At 39.1% G+C, this 19,865-nt stretch overlaps 1 protein-coding gene across 1 annotated transcript in view; it reads left to right on the top strand.

The window, feature by feature from the left end:
* Window positions 1-11,472: 11,472 nt before the first annotated feature.
* The window catches only part of LOC107563315 (noelin-2-like), a 66,772-nt gene continuing 58,379 nt past the window's right edge, over window positions 11,473-19,865 (top strand). The window contains exon 1 of the mRNA XM_016248161.1: window positions 11,473-11,729. Coding sequence (XP_016103647.1) covers window positions 11,673-11,729 — 57 coding nt within the window. The 5' untranslated portion in view covers window positions 11,473-11,672. The remainder of the gene's footprint in view (window positions 11,730-19,865) is intronic.

Raw genomic sequence — 19,865 nt, 5'->3', positions numbered from 1 at the left:
TTTAGTTGTTTTAATACTACAATTGATTGCTTCTGTTGTCCTCATTTGTAAGTCGCTTTGGATAAAAGCGTCCGATAAATGACTAAATAAATATATATATATATATATATATATATATATAGTTACCTTCGTTGTTGGAACCGAAAGCTGAGTTTATCCGCTTATTTACCCTTAATTACTTACCCCCGATTTGATGTTGTCATATTGACTGGATGATGTCATACCATTACCATGCTGTAGTGCTAGCAACATCACAATCATGGGTTCAAATACCAGGTAATGCACATACTGGCAAAATGTATACCTTAAAGGGGTCATATGATGCGATTTCAATTTTTCCTTTCTCTTTGGAGTGTTACAAGCTCTTGGTGCATAAAAAAGATCTGTAAAGTTGCAAAGACTAAAGTCTCAAATCCAAAGAGATATTCTTTATAAAAGTTAAGAGTCAACCACACCTACCTAAAACGGCTCGTTCTAACACGCCCCAACATACCTACGTCGCTCTGTGGGAAGATTTGCATAACGCCGCCCAAATGTTCATGCAAAGAAAGAAGGTATAACTTTTATTCTCACTGTAGTATTGTTGACGCTGCAGCCATGTCGTGAAGACGCTGTGTGCTTCGTTGTGAAAGCGAAACTACTTTGTTTGGTCTTCCAAAAGAGGACGATATCCACTTCGTCATGCCTAGAGCTGATCTGTGCTGGTCGCTGAGGGAATACATCAACTTTCACCGTGGACGAAGCGGAGTCCAGCCTGGGGTCGTCACATGTGGTTGCCGCTCATTCGTCGGATCTGCCGGGCATGCCGTTCTCGCCCCCGCCGCCTCAGCTCACTCTTTCCCGGCCTCAGCACACGCTAAGCCGGGGCTTCAGCTCACGCTAGGCCGCTGTGTTTTTCATTGTGAAAGCGAAACTACTTTGTTTGGTCTTCCAAAAGAGGACACGACTACAAATCAGTGGTTAAGTTGTATTTACAACACTGTTCCAGAACAGTTTAACCCAAATATCCAGATGTGTGCAGCACATTTTATGGAGGACTGTTTACTGATCCTGGGAGAGTTGACTACAATGCCAGCAGTTCTGACTCACAGTCTGTAAGTACGTTTTCGTTTAAAGGATTTGCCATTGATGATTCAAACACGAGTTTTGGGCAGTGTAGAGTAGTACATGCTGTTTGTCATTTCTCTGATCACAAATGCAGACAGAGTTTTATGTTTACGCGGCACTACATTAAACCGCATAAACACATTTCATTACACCAAATACACAAAATAATGTTCTTTTTAGCAGCATCATATGACCCCTTTAAATACATTGTAAGCTGCTTTAGATATGACTAATAAGTCAATGGCTGCATATAATTATTTCAGCACAGGCTTTGTGACACAATGCAGATCAGACTAAAACATCCTCAGTGCAAATGATGAACAGTCTGCAGGAAGGGATAAAGCACTCCAGGGTGAATAGTGAACAGTGTAAGATGTGCTGTTCTGCAACTATCAATCATCACAAACACAGTTTTGTCTGCATGAAATAAACTCTAGGTTCACTAAACACTAAAAACTGTATGGCCCAAAAAACATTTTTGTTTTGTTTTGTTCCACAGACAAAAGAAAGTCACAGAGGTCTGGAACAATATGAGGATGAGAAATGATTTTTGGGTGAAAATAATGTGTTTTTTTTTACTTTAAACCGCATAAACACATTTCATTACACCAAATACACAAAATAATGTTCTTTTTAGCAGCATCATATGACCCCTTTAAATACATTGTAAGCTGCTTTAGATATGACTAATAAGTCAATGGCTGCATATAATTATTTCAGCACAGGCTTTGTGACACAATGCAGATCAGACTAAAACATCCTCAGTGCAAATGATGAACAGTCTGCAGGAAGGGATAAAGCACTCCAGGGTGAATAGTGAACAGTGTAAGATGTGCTGTTCTGCAACTATCAATCATCACAAACACAGTTTTGTCTGCATGAAATAAACTTTAGGTTCACTAAACACTAAAAACTGTATGGCCCAAAAAACATTTTTGTTTTGTTTTGTTCCACAGACAAAAGAAAGTCTCAGAGGTCTGGAACAATATGAGGATGAGAAATGATTTTTGGGTGAACAATCCCTTTAACAAAATATTTGTATTGTTTTTCGTGATACAGCTCTTGATGTTCTCTCTCTTTTCTCTGTTCGACCACAATTTTTTATCCAGTAATGCATATGAACTGATCAAACTTGTACTGATTAGAAGTTTTAGAATAGTTGAAAACCAATTTAATTTGACAGCAGACATACAGTTTACAACTGCCTAATAAAAGCCTAAATTAAATCAGTTCATCATATAAAGCGATCATATCTCTGCACTAGACTTGGATTAAACCACTCAATTCATATGGATTTGCTTTACAATACTGTTAGGACCTTTTTGGAGCTTTTAAGTTTTTATTACCTGAACTTTCAATGGAGAACTAGAAAGGTTTCATTAAAAATGTCTCACTTTGTGTTTTGAAGATTAACCAAAGTCTTATGGGTTTGCAACACCATGAGGGTAGGTTTTTGGGTGAACTCTCCCTTTAAGCGTATTATTTTACCTACCTCGTTTCTCCTCGCCTAGAGTAAAAAATGGCGCAGTTTACCCCACTCTCCCCTGCCTTTTTGCATCCTGATTATGTAATGCCTTTAAGTGTTCCATTCCTCCCCGAGTCTGCAGAACAGCTGAAAGTGAGAGCAGAGGAATTCCTCCATCAGAGTGCAGCGCAGTCAGCCAGCAGGGGAAGTGCATCATAATGACTGTTTAATTACTCTCCCTTTATCTCTGGGGCATAAGATATGCAGGAAAAGAGGGAAATTCGGCTTCTTTCCGGGCTGAGGCTGTGCGTTTTCGGGGCAGGTTTGAGGATTGTGCCGACGGGTTTGAGGCGATTCTTCCATAGCAGAGCTGTAATTAAACCATCAGTGACAGTTTGGAGTATTTAACTTTATAATGAGCCCAAGTGCGTGGAGTTCAGTGCTCTGCGGCTAAGCTCCTGTAATCGCTACTATCTGCTTAATTATGTAAAACCATTATTTTATCCTCCAGCCCCTTTCTCTCTGCATCTGCAAATACACACAGACTCAGTGGGAACAGCCATGGAAAAACATACCCGATTTCGACTAACCTCTAAGGACACGGCTTCACTTCCGGGCAAAGCTGAATGAGGAAGCAAGGAAATTTCATCTCTCTTCACAGTTCTGTTGTTTACCCCTTGTGCCTGTGAATCAGGTCTTGCGACGCCAGAGAGGGCGTGATGTCATAATCTGGAGAGTCTGTTAATGGCTCTATGGCCCTTGGTTTACAAATGCTGTTGCTATGCCAACCCTAATAGCCCTTTACAGAATCAGTTGTCATATTTGCATGAACAATTCCCTTAAAAAAGAAAGAAAAGCATGTAATTTCACAGCACAATGCCCTTTATGACCATACATCTTCAGATAGCTATTACTGTTACCCCACATTTGAGAAACAAGGGGCGCGATCACCACCATCAGAACTTTGACATGAGGGGGGGCAGCTGTCTAAAGACCTCAGACATCAGCACACATTTAAACGACATTCTCTGGGTTGTTGAAAACACAGGAAGCCCATTTTGAAATTAAAATGAATGGGGGAAAAAACATGAAATGTCTTCTATTTCAATGGAGCAGAAAAAAACAACAGAGAGAATTGCCGACAGCAAATAACTGCAGGTTTCGGTTGGCAGAGAAAACAGGGAGTTATGCATTTTCTCGTATCCCCATTATGCTTCTTTCTGCATTCAATTAGACACAAATACAGGCTATCGAGCGCGGCCCAACAAATATCTCATCCCTAGGCTGAATACGTGCCTGTGGTGTTCAGAAATCATGGCTCTAGATTGAAGCGCTGTGATTGTACTGATGAATGTGATTAAAACATCCTGTGGAGTCCAGTGTGTAAATGTTTTCCTCAAACAATCAATCAGAGAGCAGCAGTGAACTCACAACAAGACTTATCTAAGTGCAGATATGTGTTGTTTACTCATCTAAGTTCATGGCCATACAAACAACACATCGGTGCACTGCATCACAATACTTCTCTATGAACTTTGTTTGCCCTTGCCCGGTTGCCTTGGTTACGAGCAGGTACTAAATGTGCAACCGCCCAGTGGAGTGTGTGAAACGCCATGTTTGGTTCTGTCTGCCACTGGCCGACGAGCAATCTGCGTCTCACACCTTCTCCTACTGGGACCGTAATGGACATTGCTATGGCAACAAACCACTCCTCATACCTCTTGCCCCATAGGAGGGCAATGACTGAACGTTGTGACCAGATTTGGGCTTTTAATGCCCCAAATAAGTATCTCCATCAGCCGGTGGCTTGCAGATGGGGACTAAAGAATGACCAGTCGTTTCAATATCAGCTACAGAGTGACACTGAGAGGGAAATAACCGTGAGCTGTGCTGGATTGATGCTGCATTCAACTCAGAGTTGGATGCTTGAAAATCCTTCTTCATATCGCTGGCTTCTGATCTTATAGCTTTCTGTTTTCTGATGCTGGGTAGATGATGTATAAAGAAGCAATGCTATCATTTGTTTTGTAAGTGTACTACTGTCAACAGAGAAGATGCTTTAGAAACCTTTTTTAAGCAAATGTTTGCCAAACAGTTTTTTTTTAATTGTTGGGAACTATTGACTCATTGAACATTTTTATTATTATTTATATATTGTAGTTATTTTTTACTATATTTTAAAGTTATATTTAGGTTATCAAGTAATATTATTGTATTTTAATTTAATTTAATTTAATAATTTAAAATATTTGTGTGATGTTTTACATCTCCACCAAAGTGGGGTTTGAATGCTAAAACTAATTTTATTTTATTTTGTTTTAGAATAGTTGAAAACCAATTTAATTTGACAGCAGACATACAGTTTACAACTGCCTAATAAAAGCCTAAATTAAATCAGTTCATCATATAAAGCGATCATATCTCTGCACTAGACTTGGATTAAACCACTCAATTCATATGGATTTGCTTTACAATACTGTTAGAACCTTTTTGGAGCTTTTAAGTTTTTATTACCTGAACTTTCAATGGAGAACTAGAAAGGTTTCATTAAAAATTTCTCACTTTGTGTTTAGAAGATTAACCAAAGTCTTATGGGTTTGCAACACCATGAGGGTAGGTTTTTGGGTGAACTCTCCCTTTAAGCGTATTATTTTACCTACCTCGTTTCTCCTCGCCTAGAATAAAAAATGGCGCAGTTTACCCCAATCTCCCCTGCCTTTTTGCATCCTGATTATGTAATGCCTTTAAGTGTTCCATTCCTCCCCGAGTCTGCAGAACAGCTGAAAGTGAGAGCAGAGGAATTCCTCCATCAGAGTGCAGCGCAGTCAGCCAGCAGGGGAAGTGCATCATAATGACTGTTTAATTACTCTCCCTTTATCTCTGGGGCATAAGATTTTATTTTATTTTATTTAACCCTCAGATGCTGGCATATTTGTGAGATGTTACACGTGCACTGTTTCTGTCACAGTTTCCATATGTGGGCACTTGTTACTGGCTCAACATCACTATTATAATTTTTTTTTGGATGCTGGCATATTTGTGTGACATGACATTTGCCACCGGCTCAACATCACGGTTTTGTTCTGATAAGTTTTTTTTTTTTTTTAAACAAAATGATCTCTGGTTCTTTGCTAATACTCTGGCCCATTTCCACCACATAAGAAAATAAAAATCATGCTGTGGTAATCATAATGATGAGATTAAGATGTAATAATTGTAATAATTTTGACTTCTTATCAGAACTTTTTATCAGACGTTTTATCAGACTTAGTATCTCATAATTTCAACTTTTTGTCGCAACTATTACTTTTCATGTCATAATTTACTTTTCATGTCATAGCCACATGCTGGGCTTCACTGACAGTGTTTGACATTTGCTTGGGAAAGTGGAAGTGACCGGAAGAATGCTGACGGTGCTGACACACAGTGAGCTGCTCTCACATGAGGGCTTCACAGCAGCTCAGGCATCTTTCAGACTCCAGTGTGTCTTTCTACCATATGAGGATGGGACCAAAATCAATGCACAGAAATTTTTAAATGAACAGGTATATATCTGTTCCTGTTTCCACTGTTCAGTCCTCCTTAAAACCACTACATTTCCCTCTGAAGGCTGCCACAAAAAGCATTTTTCACTTCATGTGTGTCATTTGGAAAAATAATTCATCTTTATGCTTTCAAGGGTTGCTATTTTGCTGTTAGGAACAATAACGGCTCAATACAGACTTCTCTGAAGCTTCCTTGTGAATATGTGCAAAATCACACGCATTGTGTCCGGCAGCCTTCGGTATACAAAGAGACTATCTGCCATTGTTAAAGAGACAGAGAGATATAGTGGGGAAAATATAGACGCTTTAGCTCCATGTCCTCTTCATAGTGTGCAGCCAAGTGTGCAAAAACAGAGAGGGAGGGAAAGAGAGACAACACAGAACTTTTTCTGCCCATTGTGTGTGTGTGTGTGTGTGTGTGTGTAAAATAAAGTCGCTTTTGTCATGCATATTTAACAATGCAGATACTTTTAGCAATCTCATTTGTGTTATCTGATACGCATCAATGAAAACTGGCACTGAAAAACAAGAAAAAAAGCAATATTTTCTGCAGCTCTTAAATAATATGCACTAATATCACTAATCAACTAAAGTTAAGAAACTCCAATCTCTGCAGTGCAGGGTCTCCATACTGGCATTTCCTATTACAACAATAAATATTAAATAAAGATTTATCGTAAAGGCCTGTGACCTTCACATGAACCTTATTTGCTTTTAAACAAGAACTATCAACAAGTAGGCCTGCTGTGGTCATTATATATTAGCTTATATTTCTTCATAATTCATAAATAATGCACTGGGAGTGGCAGGCACTTGCACCGGAGTTTGATTCAGGAGTGTGTGTTCTGGCATCTTTGTTTATTAATGCACATTCATATTGCTTGCGGGCAAAAAATCTAATCCACCCCATCAAACCCAGAACGATCAGAGCCCTACCACACACTCCACAAACATCCAGAGGTTCTGCTTCTCCTCCTCCTTTCTCTCAGCATTTTTTATTCTTATTCTTTTATATATTTTTCCCAACAAAGAGACGTCTTACTGTGAAGAAACTATAACAGCACTGCAGTGTGTAACATTGGTGCAACTGAACTGAAAGTATAATATATATATATATATATATATGTGTGTGTGTGTGTGTGTGTGTATTTATACAACAGTTCGTTCTGGTTCTCAAATCTGATTGGTTGAGAACTGTGAGATATTGAAGGCCTACTGGTTTCGCTGCAGGAACGCCCTTTCACAATTTTGTATCACTCCGCTTGTTCTAGCCGGGTCTATGTTTTTTTAATTGTTCACTGAGCTAATCATTATAGAGTACGTTAGCTAATATAAGAAGAAACGTCTAGCTTCGCGGTCTCTCTCTCTCTCATTTGGATGCACGTCTTGCCGCATTGTTTCTCTCTTATAACCTCATTATTTCTCACTAATAACCTAACTGAAGCAGCACATGCCCTTGATACGAATTATAAAAGTGACTTATGTTTAACTGTCCGCTTGAGCTTTGAATCCGTGGCGGAAGAAAGTAGTTCTGCACAAAAGAGGGTTTTATTAGGCACTCCGTTGTTTCTTGTTTAATTACACACGTTCCGTCGAACTGTTGTATAAACGCAATATATACAGTATATATATATATATATTTTTTTTTTTTCTCTCGAAGAAAGAGATGCTTGCATGTGCAAAACTCACCAGTTTACGAGTATGTCATAATGGTATTGATACATTGATGTTTTAACATTATTACATTTATAACATTAATAACTATAACATTATAACATTTTACAAAGTTTTAACCATGGACCTCTTTCCTAAATAGGCAGATATTCATTTATGTATAAAGACCCATTTACAAATTAAAATATTTGACATATTTACAAATGTAAAAAAATAATAAATAAAAATAACAACTATTTTAAATGGTAAGATTTTTTCAAATGTTTTTGAAAGAAGTCTCTTGTGCTCACCAAGGCTGCATCTAGTTGATCAAAAATCAGTAAAAACTGCAATATTGTTATTATTACAATTTATGTACTATTTTCTACTTTAAAATATTTTATAATGTAATTAATTCCTATGATGGCAAAGATTAATTTTCAGAAAATGTTGTACTGCTTAACGTTTTTGTGTTTTTTTTCTTTGATGATTCTTTGATGAATAGAAAGTTAAAAAGTTAAAAAGAACAGCATTTATTTGAAATCTATAGAAATCATTATAAATCTTTAAACTGTCACTTTTGATCAATTTTGCATTCTAGCTGAACAAAAGTGGAAAAGTCTATATCTATATCTCTCTCTCTCTCTCTATATATATATATTTTTTTTACATTACTGTATGAAATATCATCCTGAAACTATATCACATGATTTCCAACCAGAGTTTAGAAAGTACCATGAAACAATAATAATGTCATATTTTGTTATTTCTCATTTTTTATATCATTATTATTATTTATTCTTATTTGTGTTCACTATTTTCTCTACACTCTGCCATGGGCCCCCAGCACTCGTATCTGAACCTTACTTTGAAAACCACGGCTCTACAAGGCTTCACTGGCCAATCTCAGAAATCAGCAAATCACACAATCTTACACTCTAAAAAATGCTGGGTTAAATATAACCCAGCGCTCGGTCAAAACAACCCACTAGCTGGGTTTGTCCCTTTTTAACCCAGCATTTTTTTTTGAGTGTAATTCAATGTGCATTACATAAAATTGATTAAAAATAATGGTCAACTATTTTTGAATATTGTCCGTTTCTCATGGCTACACAGTATAACTGAATGCTCATCCAGGAAGCCTAGATTTCTCAAATATTGTAGCAGTCTTTCCATGGCCTCCACAACTAAACAAAACGACTTTCTTTCTTTCTTTCTTTCTTTGTTTAGTAGTCGTAAAATAACTGGGTAATGTGCAGTAAGCTGGTCATTATCACAAAATAACCCCCTTCAGGGTAAAACAAGACACCTCTTGATCAGCCTGTCGGAGATTATTTTGCAATAATGACCGGCTAACGTAGATGATCCATTAGAAGCCGCTAACTGTCAGCAACTCTCTCACATGCAAAGCGCCGCTATGCTGCTCAAAGTCTAATCTAATCATCAAACCGCTGGTATATCATAATGTCACAGCTCTCCTGGGGATATGCATGTCATTTCATCCCCATCTCAAAAATCCATTGTTTGTGCAACAGACTGGGCTGTCGATATAAAGCCTCTCTCTCTCTCTCTCTCTCTCTCACTGGAGAGACTGGGTTGCATCTCGAGCAGGGCATTTCTTTGAATCCGCTCCCAGAGCGTCAATGTGTGCTGCTCCTAGCGTCGGAGCCTCGCAAGCTCATTAGTCACCTAACAACCTCTGCAACTCGAGCTCAGGCAGTCGATCCCACTTCAAAAAGCCTGCTGAGAAGGGAACGGCTCGCCTTCACTTCCCGTGCCCGTTTACAACGCTGACCTCTTGGTGGCGGTCACTAGCGAAAGATAGGGGACTAATCATAAAACACAAGGCGGCTCGTTGTGGGGGTACTCTGCGTCCGTGAGCGGAATAAACCCCAACGCGTGCCGCCTGTGATGTGGATCGTCGCGCGCGCTCGACAGAACATTGACAGAATCCTGCGCGGAGCTTAAGGAAGGCGGGCGAGCTCTGAAAACCAAAGTGTCCGAGTGCTGGTGGTAGTCGGAACGCTGTCATTTCGAGAGGAATGCATCTGTTCAGTGCCATGTTCCTGCTGCTGATGTTATCTACTATACCCTCTGAGGTAAGATGCCTCCGTAGCATGCAAAATACTGCTCATCATCACAACCTGTGTTGTAAATACGCATTGTTGCGAGATGCACAGTGGCTTCTTTGATTATCAGTTTCTAAACAAGTGCTGAGCACTCTAATTAGCTCATTGGAGGTTAATGGCTGAATCACTGTGTGTGTGTGTTGTTTGAATAAATCACAAACGAGCGTCTCGGCACGCAGGGAAGATTTTCTAAGAATCTGGGAACTCGATTAAGAGGACGCCAGCTGAAAAGTTTCGCGATGAATAACAGTCCTCAACCCCGAACGTTGAAGCACTGTTCGCATTGTCACAGAAGCGCTTGTAAGAGCTATGTTCGTTTGGTCTCCTCGAGTGTAGGATTTCCTCGCGATGGCTGATGAGAACTGAAGTCACAGATGTTGTGAACTGAAGTGAAGGACAGCACATTATCTGACCTAGAAATATTCAGGCAAAATCCTACATGCGAAAATTTCACACGGCTACTTGAGTGTGAAATTTTCATAGACTCGCCAAAACTACTCTTCTATTAGTCGTCGTCGTTTAGGTGTCAGCTGTCGATTATCAATGACCAATCTGAACTCTTATAATCGTGTCAAGCACGTGTTTACTTAAGAATCACGCAATCAAAAACTATGGTCCGATTGGTCAGGACCATGGACAGCGCTCTCAGCCAATGGCGTTGGCCTCGGATATTTCCGCAGCCGCACTCTGTTATAAATGAATTATTACGTGTGCCACATCATGAGACAACTTTATAAAAGCTGGTTTAACTAGCAGTGCAATTAGTCAATATTCAATTTGCGTTTTTATGCTGCAATAAATAGTAGGATTGACTGGAAAGTGCAGTAAAACGGGGTGAGTTGTAAAACCATCAATTTAACCAATTGGAAATGAGCTACAGAGTGACATCACTAACATACAACACTAACATGTTGTAGGCTACATCTACAGTATGTGTTAAAATATAATGGATTTCCATGTGAGTAAGATAAGAGGTAAAGTAAGATTTCGCATTAGAATTTGTTGCAAAATCATGCAAATGGATGGAAAATGACAGAACTGGTGTCATCTGACTGAACAGATGGGGACGGTTGTACATTAAAAAATTCCTATGTACTTCAACTGCATTTTCAACACTTGTGAGACAGCTACTACTACTACACACACTGTCTATTATGTTGTTAGAGTTGTTAGCCTTTGTTTTGATTTGATTTTATGTGCTATTTTGTATTAGGCCTTACATGTTTTCTGTATGTTTATCATTTTGAACTAGATTAGGTGGTGAGATGGATGGGTTAGGGGTTAGGAAATAACTATTCTGAACAAGTAAATTCGAATACCGCAATAAATTCCTGCACTAAATTTAAAACGTCCATGTTTTCTGTTGATACAATCAGCTAGGTAGGATGTAACATCAGCACTCTTTGTACTTGACACTAATTTACACAGATGATCATTTTCTAGATTTCTAAAATACCTTGATTTGTAGCAGAATGAATATGAGCATAATTTAGGGTTGTGAAGGTGAGAAAATGTTCCCACCGGTTAATCAACGTGTGACAACACCGATAATACCGGTATCACCGCATAAAACACAAGGCGGCTCGTTGTGGGGGTACTCTGCGTCCGTGAGCGGAATAAACCCCAACGCGTGCCGCCTGTGATGTGGATCGTCGCGCGCGCTCGACAGAACATTGACAGAATCCTGCGCGGAGCTTAAGGAAGGCGGGCGAGCTCTGAAAACCAAAGTGTCCGAGTGCTGGTGGTAGTCGGAACGCTGTCATTTCGAGAGGAATGCATCTGTTCAGTGCCATGTTCCTGCTGCTGATGTTATCTACTATACCCTCTGAGGTAAGATGCCTCCGTAGCATGCAAAATACTGCTCATCATCACAACCTGTGTTGTAAATACGCATTGTTGCGAGATGCACAGTGGCTTCTTTGATTATCAGTTTCTAAACAAGTGCTGAGCACTCTAATTAGCTCATTGGAGGTTAATGGCTGAATCACTGTGTGTGTGTGTTGTTTGAATAAATCACAAACGAGCGTCTCGGCACGCAGGGAAGATTTTCTAAGAATCTGGGAACTCGATTAAGAGGATGCCAGCTGAAAAGTTTCGCGATGAATAACAGTCCTCAACCCCGAACGTTGAAGCACTGTTCGCACTGTCACAGAAGCGCTTGTAAGAGCTATGTTCGTTTGGTCTCCTCGAGTGTAGGATTTCCTCGCGGGGGGCAGGGGCGTTTCCTCTTTTCCTGGCTTTCCTTTGCTTTTAAATAGCTTGCAAAAGCAGCGGCAATTCGGCGTAAAGCAATTGTTCGTTTTTAGTTCGTTTGAATTTTCCCTCTTTTCCTCGCTTTCCGTCGCTTTTAAATAGCTTAAAAGCACCGTGCGTATTTTACTTTCACTTTCGAATTAGAGCAATTCTGCGTCAATTGCTTGAATGCAACAACAAAATACAAGTCAAACTCACTTTAGCCTATATATAAAACATAAAACTTTTATTAACAAAACGAATAAAAATACACCATGCTATAGGGCAGGCTATGCATAATATAAAATAACAACTAACTTACATAAAGTTTAAATAGGTAGCCAATACAAAACTGGAAATGAGTAAACATGTATAATATATAACCAAATAAATAAGAAAGGTAGAAAGTTTATTAGCAAAATGAATAAAAAAGCTTGGAGGCACGGCATACACCTTGATGTCAAATCAAATAAATAAATTACACAAAGTTTAAATAAAGTAAAAATCAGCAAACACCGAGGAACCAATTAAATAAGAAACTAATGTTTTAAAAAAACTTCCAAAATCAGCTTAGATAAACGGCAAAAGTCAAAAGGCTTTTCAAAACCCAAAAAACTACCAAACAGGCGCTGTTGCATTTTGTTTCGAAAGTAAATCATCCGCGATCGTCTAGTCTGTCTCACCTCACTCTTCTTGTCAGTCAGCTGGACTCACTCTCCTCACTGGAGAAATGAAATCTGATCTGTGATGCGACTGTTGTTCGGCACGCTGCATCGAGCAGCCACGTTAAGTTTTTAATTGTAGTGTCTGTTCTTTTACTGAACTAAATTATTTTTATTACTATAAAAAAATCAAAACGACGGTGGGGGTCGGTGCCGGTGCTTAACCAGGCACGTGCAGAAGGGGGGGCTTTCGGGGCCCCTGCCCTTTTTCAAAATTATTAAAAAGTGCCCCTCTCAGACAAATAGCAATGATATTGGGCTCAATAAAACAAAATGCATTTGAATTATAATTAACATGACAATGTGTACAAAACAGTAACTAATCGTTTACAAGTCGAAAAATTCCTGTTTATTTTTACATATATGTCGATCTGAGGCGTTGCTATGGCTTGCGTGAGTTTTGGTTGACATTTGGTTTTCACTGGACAATAATGTGAAGTGGAGCGGTCATTTTCCGTTCTTATTCATAAATCGGTTGCAGACGAGCTTATTTGTGGAACAATCTGGATCTGCGGTTTGTCTAATTTTATAAATCAAATTACATCACTGACAAAATGGATGCTAAATGACTACAAAAGGACTTCACAAAACCGTGCAGCGCCAAAAGTCGCAATAATGGTAATCAGTATTCAATTCACTTATATTTATGTATGATAGGCTACACCGTTTACTATTTCATGAAACTATCATAATTAATGAAGCCCAAGTGCCACCTACAGGCCTATTATGTGAAGTGCAGGCTGGCGAAATGGTGACGTGAATGGACTTTATTATATTACCATTTTTGATAGTTATGCAGCATTATGAATGTGTCTTATGCTCATCAAGCCTGCATTTATTTGATAAAAAAGAAAAAACTGTAATATTGTGAAATATTATTACAATTTAAAAGAATGTTTTTTTAAATATACTTTAAAATATAATTTATTTCTGACGCAAAGCTGAATTTTCAGCATCATTGGCCTACTCCAGTCTTCAGTGCATGATCCTTCAGAACTCATTCTAATATGCTGTTTTATTATCAATGTTTGAAACAGTTGTGCTGCTTAATTTTTTATTTTTTTTTGGTAACCTGTGATACTTTTTTGGCATTCGTTGATGAATAAAAAGTTAAAAAGAACAGCATTTGTTCAAAATATAGATGTTTTCTAACAATATCAATCTTTACTATCACTGTTTCAATTAATTTAGTAAATCCTTGCTGAATAAAAACTAATAATACATTTCTTTAAAAAAAAAATACTGACCTCAAGCTTTTGAAAGGTAGTGTATATTGTTACAAAAGTAATATTTTTAATAAATGCTCTTCTTTTTTAACTTTTTATTCATTAAAGAATCCTGAAAAAAAGTATCACGACAACCAACATTGATAATAAATCAGCATTGCATAAAATGTATTTTAAAGTATATTAAAATTTTGATTAAATAATTGCAGGCCTTGCAAGTGACTTGCAAAAATATAAAATAGTAACGTATCCAAACTTTTGACCTATAATTGTTTTTGTTTTTTTTAATTGCCCCTATTTTACATTTGAGCCCCTGCCCCTGAGGAACTCTCTGCAGGTCCCTGGGCTTAACAACGGTATCACCGTCAGCACCGTCTATCGCGGCAAGCCTAGTATAATTATACCAAAGTTATAAAAAAGTACTGTTACAGACTCTGAAACAATGTGTTAGAACTCTCCCTGGTCTTCCATGCATTTGTTAACTTCTGAATAATAAATTAAGGCATTTTCTCCAAACTGTGTTAGAACAGCTCTGTTGTGTTTTTTTATTTTATTTTATTGTCAGTGGTGTCTAGAACTGAAAATGATATAATTTATCATTTTATAATTTTAGAACCATTTCCATCATATTCTGTTTTTATCATATACTATTTTAATAGCATGTTAATGTTATTATAATTAAAAAGTGAATTAGAATAAAACCCAAGAGCATGTGACTTCGTGCTATGTGGCATAATTAGAGACTGGAGGTGATGCATTTGATTAGATGTAACCTGTGTGCTCTATAAAACAGTATGTTAAGCAGTTTGCGACTGATTTTAATATTAGAGGAAAGGAAATGATACGGTACAAGATGTGTGCACAGTTGGCAAATTTGCCAGTGCTGCTGTTCCAGACATACATTAGAATATGTAAATGGGAACGCATCAGTAAAAGATATGAGAGTCCTGTAGGCATGCGTAGGAATGTATATTTCTATTTCTTCACCACAGACTTCTCATAATTGACCCAAGGGGACAATTTGTTGTAAGTGTTTGCATTAAATATTAAATGGAGAAGAGAAAAAATGGCACCACCCATCTCCCTGGTGTAGAAATGTAGACATAAAAAATGGATGAATTCTTCTGGTGTTTCTCTATCCTGCTAGGACTACTTCACATGGGATGCAAGGGAACATTCACATGCATGGACTCACAAACAAGTAGCCGTACACACACAAACCTTCAAACTAACACACATGAACCCACTCGTGCAAACCATGAAATATGCAACATGTTTAAATGAGATAGATGCACTTGTTCGCTCACGACTTGTGTTTGTTAGGTACCCATAATGCCCTGGGGCCCTGACAACCAGTGATACAGATGAGTGCCTACTCGACCTTGGTATTTCCAAGGGTTACATCCCTTGCACACTTAGCACACTTAACACAATTTCACATGTCTGTGCATCTCTGTGCATGTCCATACGTATGTGTAAATGCTCCCCGAAGTGCATTGTGTCCATAAATAAGGACCAAATTCTATTTAGGCCATAAAACTGGATGGAACTGGGTTTAATTAGACTCTGGGAAAATGTAGAGATTAAAGCAGAATGCAGATTAGCAACAATAATTGTTTAACGAATTAAAAGCTCATTTTGTTCTCAGCTCTCTGCGATGATTCACTCAATAATAATTAACTTGAATCAGCTCGCACACCTTTACTGCTACACTGGACGCAAATAGCATCTTTGCTTTTTTTCCCTCGGTTCATAGCGCATTGTAATACTTATAAGCACTGTGTGGTAAACCTATTCAGTATGTATCAACAGATGTATGTTTATTAGGGTCTCATCTTCTTAATTAGTTTTGAGTGGTTGCTCGCGGTTGGGATCGGACATCTATTGACTGCTGTCATTAGCACCATTCAAAGCGAGGGCTACCGCTAGGCACTAACACACAGGCATCTTAAGGAAACTTTAATTAGTTTATTTTAAAACATTACACAGACTGATGTTTCAAATATATGCGCTCGAGTGTAAATCACATACTGTATACGATAACAGCAATGAGCGCCGATTATGCAGACAGACATTAGCCACAAATCTGCTTGCAATCAACATCTTCATCAAATGTAATTAGCCAGTGCATCAGAGGCAAATACGCTAGCTTAGATATGCAGCTCAAGGGGCCCACTGGATGTGTCTGATCATTCCTTGCTTTAATGGCATCACAGAACTGTCATGAGAGCATTGGATAGCTCCTTTCAGCTAGAAGGCAGAGTGCTTCCAATTGAAGCCGTCCATCAATTAAATTATCCTTTTTGATTTTTGACTATATGGGAGGCTTGGTGACCACACTTTGCCAGCCCCCAGAGACGTTGAGATGCAAAACCATCACTTTTAGCTTGTGAAATGAGGAGGTTATCTGTTTACTCATTATTTAGCCCTGTAATATCAAACTCTCTGCGGGAAAGAGGTGCTAATTGGTTGCAACTGTGAGACAAAACCCTTATAAGTTGATCAAAATCTGCTCGCAGCCCGTTTTTTCACTTTGTTTTGTAAATACACCAGAGACACGCATTAAAAGCAAATGGCTACAATTGTTTAATAGGACTGTTTAAACGTGCAGGCCTTTGAGAAATAGAGAAGCCGCTCGCAGTGGAAAGCCGCCCAGCTGGAGTGAAGTGAAATAATGCGCTTCAAACCTGCTGTTCGCTAGAAATTCTCAGTTGTACTTTGGAATTCACTTAAATGCAGTCATTTAATAATAAGCTAGGTAGAAATTGGCTGCCGCAGTCCTCAGATTATATTAAAAGGGAAATATGAGGTTAAATGAATAATTTCAGTTAAGCTGCAGTCAGACATAATTTCTGCTCCCCTTGTAGGAGTTATTAGTCACGCGGGGTCAAGCAAAGCTTCCCCTGGATCATATAAATAGATGTCATTTTATTTACAGCTAGTAAAAACATGGATTTGTATCTTTGACTATTGTGGGCTTGTGAAATAATGTCAAAGCAGGATCTATTTGAATAAGCAACTGATGGCAGCATGATCCAGTCAGATTTGGCCAGGACGGAGTGTTTGCATGGCACTGGACCAGAGCATGCCGGATACGAGCAGCTGCCCGGAGAGTATCACTACTTTCAGGGCACATCCAGTCTAAAGAAAGCTGTGCAGTGAAAGCCCATTCTCTGAATTATGATTGGTCCAGTCCAAGTCAGTTCGTCTTGCCCACCAGCTAAAAGGCCTATTATACACCCATTTGATCAGATGTGAGATAATGTGCGCGGACCTAATAGGCCTCCTTTCTAAGGTTAGCTTGGCAATGAAAATGGCCTCATAGTGGATTTTGGCTGTTGAGAGACTAATAAATATCAGGAGCGGTGATGGCGTTCTTGGATGGTGGTCAAAAAAGGGCAGTGAAGCGCACAAAGCTTCAGTCGCCTTTGAGATGAAGGACATGCAGACAGGTCAGACAGAATGTGCTCTGCCAGCCATCGGTCCGACTTCCAAACAGGGAATTAGACAAATGAAAAGGCCCAGGACCAGCGGCATAAATCTCTCCACCAGAACCCAGAGCACGAACCAGAGGGGCCAGAGGACCTACTGCTGCTCTGCATCCTCACTAACGCCAGCAGCTGTCAACTTGCATGGTTTCCCACTGAAGCTAAGCAGGTTTGAGCCAGGTTTCTACCTAGATGGGAGTCCTCCTGAGTAAAGCAAAGATTGCTGGTGGACGAGGTGCTCCAAGTGTTTGCCCTGCTGGTCTGTGTTGGTCCTAAAACTAAATCCCTCCCTCCCTTGTCAGTGTTCTGCTCCAGCTCGTGGATGGTCTGTGTGATGTAATTTTCATCATCAAACCAGTCCACAGATGTCCGTGCATGCTGTTCACATGAAGGCCACTAGGCCAGTTTTTGTGTCTGTGCAGACTTGTGCCATCCATGCTCATGGTCAAAGGCTAAACTTTGAAAGGCTTGCACGCTCAACTGTGTGCAAGATGGAACATGGAAAATTAAGTATACCTGAGCCTTAATGCCCCACAATAATGTTGGGGGTGATATACTATTAAAGGTGCTGTCTTTTGGATGAGATGTTAATCTGTCGTGACTCTCTGTGGTCATTCAGTGAGTGTCTCAGAAGATTAGGGTTGTAATCCTGCATTTGTCCTTTGTCCTCGATCATAGTCCCCTTTTTTGGTGACCTGTCCCTGGAAACATCTGTTTTTTACAGCCAGTCCAAAATAGCCCACAAACTGAAACAACACCAAATTTGAGTTTCGTTTCAAATTTAGTTTCATCTCTAATCTAACACACCTGCCTGCAATTTTCATGTAATCCTGAATACTTTGGTTAGATTTTTCAGGTGTATTTGATTAGAGATAGATAGAGTTAACCTCTGCAGGACAGTGGCCCTCCAGGAATGAAGTTGCCCATCCCTGTGCTAGATTTTGCACAAGCTTGTTTTTTAAAACATACAGTGTGTAATTTCAGTTTCCTTTTTTTCAGTTTCAGAAAAAAATGAGAAACTCATTGAACAGAAGACAATTAAAAAGTAGCAACAAGGCTGCTAGTGCCTTGTGAACTTGCTGTGTTTACAGGGGCACAGAGAGGACAGAAGTTAATATATAAATTATTAAAAAAGCCTACTTGCCAGTGTCAGTTTCTTTGTAGTTTACTTCATTAGAACCATGAAATAAAGAATTTAATGAAGCACATTATTTGAATTAATTTAGTTTCATTAAGGCTGTGACACCAAGCCGGCAGTCAACCAATATCGGGTCGTAGATGAGCATCTTTCGGCCTTGTTTTTGAGGTGTGTTCGACACTGTTGGCTTTAGTTGGACCCCCATCAGCAGCTTTCTGGTCAATTGAGCATTTTGAAAGGAAGAGGAGCCCACTGGTTAGCACGATAAGTTTAGATTGGCTGTCTAGCTCATTGAACCAGTGTACGAGAAGTAAAACACACGTGACGAAAGCAAGCAAACGACAAAATCTAGAGAGCCCACATAAAAGGATCTTTTCAATTTACATTATCTCATCTGAGCATTCTAAAAGCAAATATTTTCATAACGACATGTCCGCCCGTTCACACAGGTAAGAAACTGATTGGTAGCTGCCTTTAGCGGAGCCTTTACCGATTACCTCCATTGATCAGAGCATTCGGCACGGTCGTCTGTGAGTGACGTCACCTCCCAACACAAACACGCCCCCTAGTATAGCCCCGCCCCACACATTGATTGGCAGCTTTCCATGTAGACATCGGAAATTCAAATGCAAAAGGAATTGCGATTCCATTTGAGTTTTGGCAGGTTACATGCGCGACGCAGCGAGAGTGAAAAAGCAGACGTGGTCATTAATATTGCTATTTAAATATGACAGGCTCGTAACTCCTAAGACATGGGAAATACAGTTGCAAATGGACTTTGCTTTTTCATTTGAAATTTGGCAGTCACTGTGCATTCGCGAAAGCGAAAATGCAAACGCTAATGCAGGATTTGCAATTGCATTTGGATTATGTCACAATTTATGCGTCCACATATTGAAAACGCAATTGAAAATACAATTTGCTATTCTATTTGAAAATTGTACGGAATATCGTTCCATATGTAATGAAGAAAGTTAAGCATGATTGGTGTGAAAATCATGAAGAAATGTGACGTTGTTTATGGTTTGTATATCCTCAGTCATAGCTCTTCTGGTTTCCCTACTTAAATGACAAATATAGACTACTGCCACCTGCTGGTATGGAGAGTTTTTCCCCCCCTTTTACTCAGGTGCATAATGTACATGTTAGCTGGCCATTGT

This window comes from Sinocyclocheilus grahami, unplaced genomic scaffold (genome assembly GCF_001515645.1).
Source record: "Sinocyclocheilus grahami isolate Dianchi unplaced genomic scaffold, SAMN03320097.WGS_v1.1 scaffold868.1, whole genome shotgun sequence".
Classification (NCBI taxonomy): Eukaryota; Metazoa; Chordata; class Actinopteri; order Cypriniformes; family Cyprinidae; genus Sinocyclocheilus; species Sinocyclocheilus grahami.
Note: the sequence above shows the minus strand (reverse complement) of the source record. Positions and strands in the feature narration are given on the sequence as shown.